Raw genomic sequence first — 8,034 nt, 5'->3', positions numbered from 1 at the left:
AACACAAGAGCATCTTAGTTTCAAAATGCATTTAGCCATGATAACCTTTCAAAAACTATATTGCACCTTTACACAGGAGAAAAAAAAAAAGGCTCCAATTTGTTGTATTCCAGTATCAGGTGTTTTTTCAGGTATTGAGTCAAGAGATTTGCAGACAAAAATTACAAGCAATTAATTTAGCTCATCCTAATTATATTGTGGCATTAGATTAATAGAAACTATGCACACTGCCCTTTAAGGGGGCAGTGTTCTATAGAATTCTGCATAATAAGAATCTTTTGGCTTGAAATGAACCTCAGAGCATGTTGATTAGAAGGGAAAGGGCAGAGTTTTTAATTATTGTCAAAATCTAATTGAGAATATGAGAGACGAACAAAGTTTGCACTTTTTTCATATAATTGTTTTATTAAAATAAAGGAAAACACAGAAATTTACAATTCGTCTTAGAGATGGAAAGCGTTTATAATCAAATATCACTTTCAGAAGACTTTCTGCTATATACTCAATTTACACCCACTCAGAAGGGCATTTTGTACTTCTGTGCTATCTGACACATTATCTGAACATCTTTCTAGAGCACAATTATTGCACAGGACAGTTGTATTTGTGACAATTTAACCAAGCGCTACATTGCCCATTGTTCCTTCTGTTAAACTCAGTAGGACAGGAAAAATCTGGCAAAATCTTACTCTGTTGCAATTTCTCTGATTAAAATACACGAATGATCATTTACCTCTGGCAATTCATAAACAAGAAGCATATAACCTGAACACAAACATTTCAGTGAATGTTACACTGTTTCCCATATAACACGCAGTAACAAAACAGGACTTTCAGAAAGAACCAATATTAATTTACTGAAAAAGGAATGACGTATTTCACCAGTACCTACATGTTCCCAAATTACGCTGCAATCCTTCTCAGCTGATGGCACGTCATGTCAGGAAATAAGGTCTCAAATTCTCCGAAGTTGCATTTAATTTAACTTCACAATACGCCAAATGAAGTTTTAACACTTAAAAACCCCTGGTTTCTCCTTTATCTAAAATATTTGCAGTATTTAAATCTTCCAATTACTTTGGAACATTTGGCAGTTATTTACTTATTTGAGTAATAAATCCCTGAAAATTCCCTCATTTGAGCTTAATACTTCAACAATGTGAAAACTGTCTGAACATGGAAGTAAGTTTAGAGAAAAAATAAAGAAAAAAAGTTCTAGCACTCAGTTGGAACAATTCTTTGTAGCAAAATCACAACACAATTCCCCCTTACACAAAGTAGGCTCAACAATATTTAAATAACTATTGATTGTGGCTTTGTGTTTACAAAAGAATAGAAGTCCACCTTTCTTTCAGGAACATAATATGCAAACAGCCCATTCTTCTACTAGTCAGGGAAGAATCAGTGCATGCGTTAACATATTTTTGCAAGAGAATGAAACCGTATCTCTGTTTCAAAAAAAAAAAAAAAATCAAATCCTGTGAAGTAATTTTTGCTAGCTTTAAAAAATGCCAATTCATTAGTTGCCCTTTGGAGTTCCAAAATAAATAGACCTTTGATGCACGACAATGTCACTTATCCCAAAGCTTTCAGGAAATGTTAAGAACTCCCAACTCGATCTCTGGGAATAATCCGTAGATCTGAACCATGCTTTAGAAATACATTTCCTAAACAAACAAAACAGAATATGTTACCAACCAACAAAATAAAAGTTACTTAAAGACGCATACACATTTGAAGCATAATAATGTCAGGTCAGTGTTTAACTTCTTTGTAGTAATTCCTCTAATATACCAGAAATATATGTTTTATGTTTCCATGGAATTTAATCCTATCCCTCTTACTCCAAAGAGCTCTTACTTATAAATAAAAATACCAGACCCAAAGTCATCTAATAAGACTTGCAAGCTATAGCCTTTCAAACTTTGCAGTTCCATACTGAATGTCTGACTTCATTTATACACCATAATAATTTCAAGAGCAGGAAACAAAGATTTACTTCTCCATAATTATTTTTTTTTATCTTGAGGTCATTCATGCATATACTCATTTTTAATTCTTTCCTTGGTTCAGTACTTATCTGCTTTTAATTTCAGAACCTCAACTGCACTTTTCTTTTAGGAAGGCTCTCCACATATCCAAGCATAAGTCAGTCTCATTTTAGCATAAAAACCGCCTTGAGCTTAATATTTATTACTGTATAGTCTTAATCATGATAGTCTTTTCAAGAGGAAATAGTATGAAACTTAAAAGTTTCTAATACTTGGACGTCTAGAATATTTTCTGCATGTATTCAGGATTGTCATTCAGGTCACTATTTTCTTCTACTAAATGTAATATTTGAAAATGAAATCACATAGCTAAAAGTGATGCATTATTTAATTACTATATGGACCTTTTTTTTCCTCTAGTTCACACTGCTACTGCAAAGAACAGACTATATGTAATCGGTTTTTGATTATCTACCTATTCTTATGCATCTTTGTGCTGACTTGTAAAAACAGAATAATTGTACTTCTCTCTCAAGCACCCCATTTCAGGGATGTAGAGTGCCATCATTAAAAAAAAGATGAAGATATTTAACACTTATTCAAACAAGCAGCAAACCAGAGAACTTAGCTTACTTAGCTAGATGAAAAGTTATCTGTATTTCAGTGGCCAGCATAAAACTCTAAAAATTTAAAACAGGCCTCGGCTGCATCTCATGCAGACAGCAGTTCACCCCACCTCTCAGTCTGTTTCCATCATTAATATCACCATGGTTTTATTAAAGTTATGGCACACTATTGAGGATTTAAAATTGAAAGCAATTCAAGAATTAAGTGCGAAGCTTTTCAATTCAAGAATTAAGTTTTCAGCTTTCATCATCCTGCTCCATGGAATCATGTAGGGAGAATGAAAGTCATACCTGAGGAGTACTTTTATTCAGCAAGGTGGGGAAACAGTGGAACAGTACAAAACCTCTGAAATCCCCACGGATTACTAAAATTTTATTCCTAGATCATCTTATTTTAGGAAGTTTTTGAAGACTAACGTAACTGTTCAATATACAGCAACTTTAATATATGCAAAGGCAAAAAAAAAAAAAAAAGAAAAAACGGAAAGGGAAAAAAAAGGTATTTTTTACCCTATGTTTCAAAGGAATAAGACCTGGCAGAGATTTCACGCAAAAAACAGAGAAGTGGCAAGTCTCCATCATATTTGCAAGCAGGAGTAAAATTAGATTCACCGTTTTCACTGGCTGACTGCATTCCTCAAGCACTGAAGCCATTGTTATTACTTATTAGTAGAAAGTTATAAACATTTCTTCCCTAACAAGATACTCCACTCCACTGTTAACTCCTGTCTCAAATTGGTTGAGATTAGATTACTGTAATAATTTCCAAATTAATTTAAAAGTATAGCTTTTCAAGAACAAGTCCACAGAATCCTGCTTCAGGATAACAGACCATTATTAGTACAATTTTGTTGTACTAACTGTACATTATTAGTACAAATCTGTACTACATTTCCATGTATTTCAGTTTTTCAGCAGGAGATGGGGAAAAGCTTTACACTTTCAGTGACAAACTCCTGTCTCACAGCAAGCCTCCATAGTTGCAATCAGATTTCTCACCTGGATTCCCTTGGTGAGAACAAGAGGGCTATCGGCAAGATCCTCTCTTCTCGAAAACATGCTTTCCAAAGCACCTAAAGAGCCTGCTCTAAAACTGAAGTATTATTTTTTAAACATACTTTCATGAGAAGTGCTGCTAAAATAGTGAATATATGGAACTTGCTATAATGGGGAAAAATATAGGTATTACTTGCTATTTCAGTAGCATGCAATACAGTATCAATCTTTTAAATTGCATACTAAATAGCTAAGCTCTGATGATCAGAAGTTCCTCATTTTTTCACAGACCTAAATAAACAAATGCTGAACAATAGTTCTGTGGATTTAACATTTTACATACTACATTGACTATAGCTTCCAACTACTGGGTAATGCTTCTCCCATTTAAGAAAACAAAACTTAAAATATTAATCAACCCCAAGAGCTATGCACTAGTTTCAAATTAAAGTAACCGAGGTTTTTAATACTGGGCTTCATAAATAATAACTTACCTGCTGTCTGTGCAGGGTTTATTCCTATACCATCTAGGAAAGAGAAAAAAAAAAAAAGAAAAAGGGGGAAGATGAAACATACATATTACAATTTACTACACTAAACTTACATCTCAAAAAATGTACCAACAAGATATAATTATTACATCAGATCTTCATGTAGCTAATTCCCATAGCAAAAAATAGTCTAATCACAGGAGCTACTAAGAAACCTTCAGCATAGAAAATCCAAGCTATGTATTTGGACAAAACCAAATTAATAATATTAGTGATTTAATACCTCCATCCCATGCATTCGCAATTTGAACAATGCTGCAATATTATTAAATTCAGTTTGCAGTCTGTAGAGGTTGTGAAAGACACCTTTGCTTTTATCAATACCACTTCACTGAAACTACAATACAAAAACTATTAAAAAATATATAAACTGTATTCTTACCATTTGTTATAATGGCACTTGTTGCTGCAGGGACTTTGAACTAAAGGAAATAAGAAGACCAAATAACATATGAGACATAGTTAAAGCAAAAAATACACAGCAAATATTCAAAGAAATTACAATGTTAGCTGGTTCAGGCTCAAAAAAAAATACTAGAAAAGATTCCCCTCTGATTTATATATACAGCAAAATAAAGGTTTAAAGTCAAAGTTGATTAGACACCTCAACACTGAATGCAAAATTTTCAGTACTAAACAACTAATTAAATACAAATATTATTACTTATTGGATAAAATACAAAAGTTAGGCATCCACAAAGTTAAGAAATATTAGTTCTTCTTACACTAAACAAAGGAATACCTAAAATGTATGGAAATTAACTTCTAAGCATACCTGTTATGTCTAACAGGAGTTAAACAAGAATTAGCTTGAGCTAATGCTGGTTAATTTTGACCAATTTCCTAGCTTTCTCTTTGGTTCTATTGGGAGCTCTCCAACCGCACTGTTCCAAGAGGAGTTCACTCCAGGATTTGCTTACGAAAGGAAGCATTAACAACACTACATCAGAGCTGTCTCCCTCCTTAGATTTCTGACATCAGCCTAAGCAGCCTTTGTACCCTCATTCACCACCATGTACCTCCATGGTACCCCATCTCCATGCCCATCATATGGGGTCAGTTTTACAATATGAAAAGCCCTACTCAGGTGGGGCTGCTTCACCCAGGACATACATACAGGCTTCAAACAATTTCAGAAGATCTGAACTGAGATGGGGAAGACAAAAATCATTATTTCTCAGGACTAGAGGGAGCCAAGCAGGGCCAAAGACAAATCCTGCATTACATAATGTGGTTGGACCACACAGGACAGAAAGGGTAGGGTGGGTACAAGTCAATCAGTGCTTGGTCAGACTGAGCACCAAAGGCTGATCCTTGAGATTTCTTTACTTAGCACCATTAACAATCTGTAAGGTAAAAGAATGGTGTCTCAGCAATGAGCAAGTACCAGTGAAACCTCCTTGCAAGTCACTTCATCCTCCTCTCCACACTCAGTGAGAGAAAAGGGCAGCTCACTATGAATGATAACACTAAGTGCTGCCCTGGAAGAACTGCAGAGCCCTCCCATCTGCTGAAGAAATCACTCAAGCCGTGGCTTTCAATAGCATTCAGTAGGTGTGCTTTCCTCATTTTCTGATTGCTCAACTTAGGATTTCCAGGTCTGATTTGCAGAAACTCTATGCATTAATAGCGACAGGTAAAGCTCACAGAAACCATGCTTGAACATAGGAATTAATTATTAATATACAAAAAAAATGGCTCTTTTTATCTCCTGAAACACAAAATAAGCAGTATTTTTTTCACTTATTTTCTCCTAGCTTTTATCCACAGCAGATAAATCATGTCACTTCCCCATCTTGCAGGGTGACATGAAAACAGTGATTTCTGCAAAAGATAAGTTAGATATTGGTGTCATTGTAGAAAGGCCATAAGGAAAGCAACAACTTGTCTTCAGAGCAAGATTTGAATAATGAAGTTGATAAAGCAGAAGCTACATATTTAACAGTAAGAATGGAAAAAATAATATGCCATCTCGTAACAGCTAATGCACCGTTAATTAATCATATAGAGCCTCCAAAACACATCTACAATTACTGTATAAAACTGTGCTGATCCAGAGTGGTCTGAGGTCAAACAGCAAAACTCCCATGGATGCTCAAAATACATCAACTAAAAGAATAGTTTGCTAAATGTGTATATTTAAGTGATTAATTCTTCTCTAAATCCATTTCACAGAGGGTTCTATCAACAACTAACACTGTGGTTCCAGTAGTAGGTAAAGCTAACAAGTTTGATGGCAACCCTCCCACAACAAATGGCCTCTCCATTCCTGGTGTCTCCAGCTACTCAGTCCTGCGGCAATCCTTCCTGGTCCCTCATACTACTCTATCAGACTTTTCAGTCTACCTCTATGTATGGATTGTGAGGGCACAGCTGCATTAGTTCAGATTAAAATAGTGGGGAAAAAAGCTTAGTAAACAAAGGCAATCAAATTAGCAAATATCTTTATTATCCTGTACATCGTTCTCTTCAAATAAAGTTACAACAAACAGTCCACAACCTCCTCCCACAAGCTGTGTTTCCACTAAGAACTTCTGTCACATACTGATGTAACACTAACAACATAAGGAGACTCAAGACATGTAGTTTATTATCCTTCCTAATTATTAATTTTATTACAATTCCAATGCTTGAACAAATGAAATTTTCAGTAACCCAAAATTTCCCAAGTTTTCCTAAAAGGACAGAAGGGGAATTGCAAGAACAGACTTTCAGCTGAATCTGATTGCTCTTGCTAGAAGAAAAAAAATCCATCATGCTTTCGAGCACTTTATTTTACTGTTTACACCCAGATGAACATCTCTTGATCTCTGTACACTTAATCTGAAACAAACAGGATGCATCCCTGCAAATACACCATAGAAGCACCTACTGGTTTTGGATTCCATGTGAAAGATGAAACATTAGGAAACCAAAGAACATGTTATCCAAGTTTTATTCACTTATCTCTGTTTATCTGAATCTAGCCCATATGCCTAATCCCAATACTTTCCATAATAAAAAATTATAAATCTTCCAAAGTCAGAGACTACTGGAACTGAATGTGAGAAGAGTTTAAAAATTTCCTGAATCATTCTAAATAATTTTCCGGATATTGCACATAAGCAATTTAAAGTATTAAATATTCAACAGTAGTTTCTTTAAATTATGTTCCCTGTCATAAATTTTTTTCATTATTGATATAAAGTAGTTTAACTAAACTGCAAGGAAGAACAGGAAGTGTGTCAGTATCTCCTGCTGATGTGTAAATTATGCAAGAATTGCTAAGTTTAAGATTTTGCAAGTTTTGGCACCCACTGACAACCAGTAAAGCTTGTCCCCATGCGTAACCAACAAGAACATTCTTAGTGGAACTAAGCACTGTATTTTACAATTAAAAAGCTTTTGCTTTCAGAAACGTTCAAAAAGTTAAAAACCAATGTAACCCCTTTCTACTTACTTCTTCTGCAGCAAACTTCAAGACCGCTGTGAACGGTGTACTTTCAGGCACACTTAACCTGAAATTACAAGGGAAGTAAACACATGCCTGCTAAGACAAGCTGTAAAGCAACTCCATTTGTAACTAAACTACAGATTAACATTTCACTTTTAGCAATGGTAAAACTCTGGCCAAGGCTGTGCGTGTACTCTTTAAGGTCCAAATCAAAGCCTAAAAATCAAACAAAAATATACATGGCAGTGAAACGAAACAGAAAAGCCCTGGCAGGTGAGTTAACAGCAGAAAACCACCTCTTGCTTCACACGGAGGGATGGAAACACTTTTTCCCCTCGCGGGAAAGCCTTGTCAGGAGGACCATTAAAAGCCCCGCGGCTCATACGTTTGCGCTGCCGCCGGTTTTCACGGTCGCCTCGCGTCACGCAGCCAGGCCG

At 35.3% G+C, this 8,034-nt stretch overlaps 1 protein-coding gene across 1 annotated transcript; it reads right to left on the bottom strand.

Moving 5' to 3' along the window:
• Positions 1–1,599: 1,599 nt before the first annotated feature.
• On the bottom strand, positions 1,600–7,661 carry UFM1 (ubiquitin-fold modifier 1; the record flags this gene model as incomplete). Its single annotated transcript, XM_010087689.1, has 4 exons — positions 1,600–1,667; positions 4,108–4,140; positions 4,547–4,586; positions 7,604–7,661. Coding segments are annotated over 4 exons (199 nt in total), but the record flags the coding sequence as incomplete, so codon positions are not given.
• Between the last annotated feature and the right edge of the window lie 373 nt (positions 7,662–8,034).

This window comes from Pterocles gutturalis, unplaced genomic scaffold, assembly GCF_000699245.1.
Source record: "Pterocles gutturalis isolate BGI_N339 unplaced genomic scaffold, ASM69924v1 scaffold22771, whole genome shotgun sequence".
NCBI classification, from domain to species: domain Eukaryota; kingdom Metazoa; phylum Chordata; class Aves; order Pterocliformes; family Pteroclidae; genus Pterocles; species Pterocles gutturalis.
The sequence above is the reverse complement of the archived record's forward strand: the minus strand, read 5'-3'. Positions and strand labels throughout refer to the sequence as shown.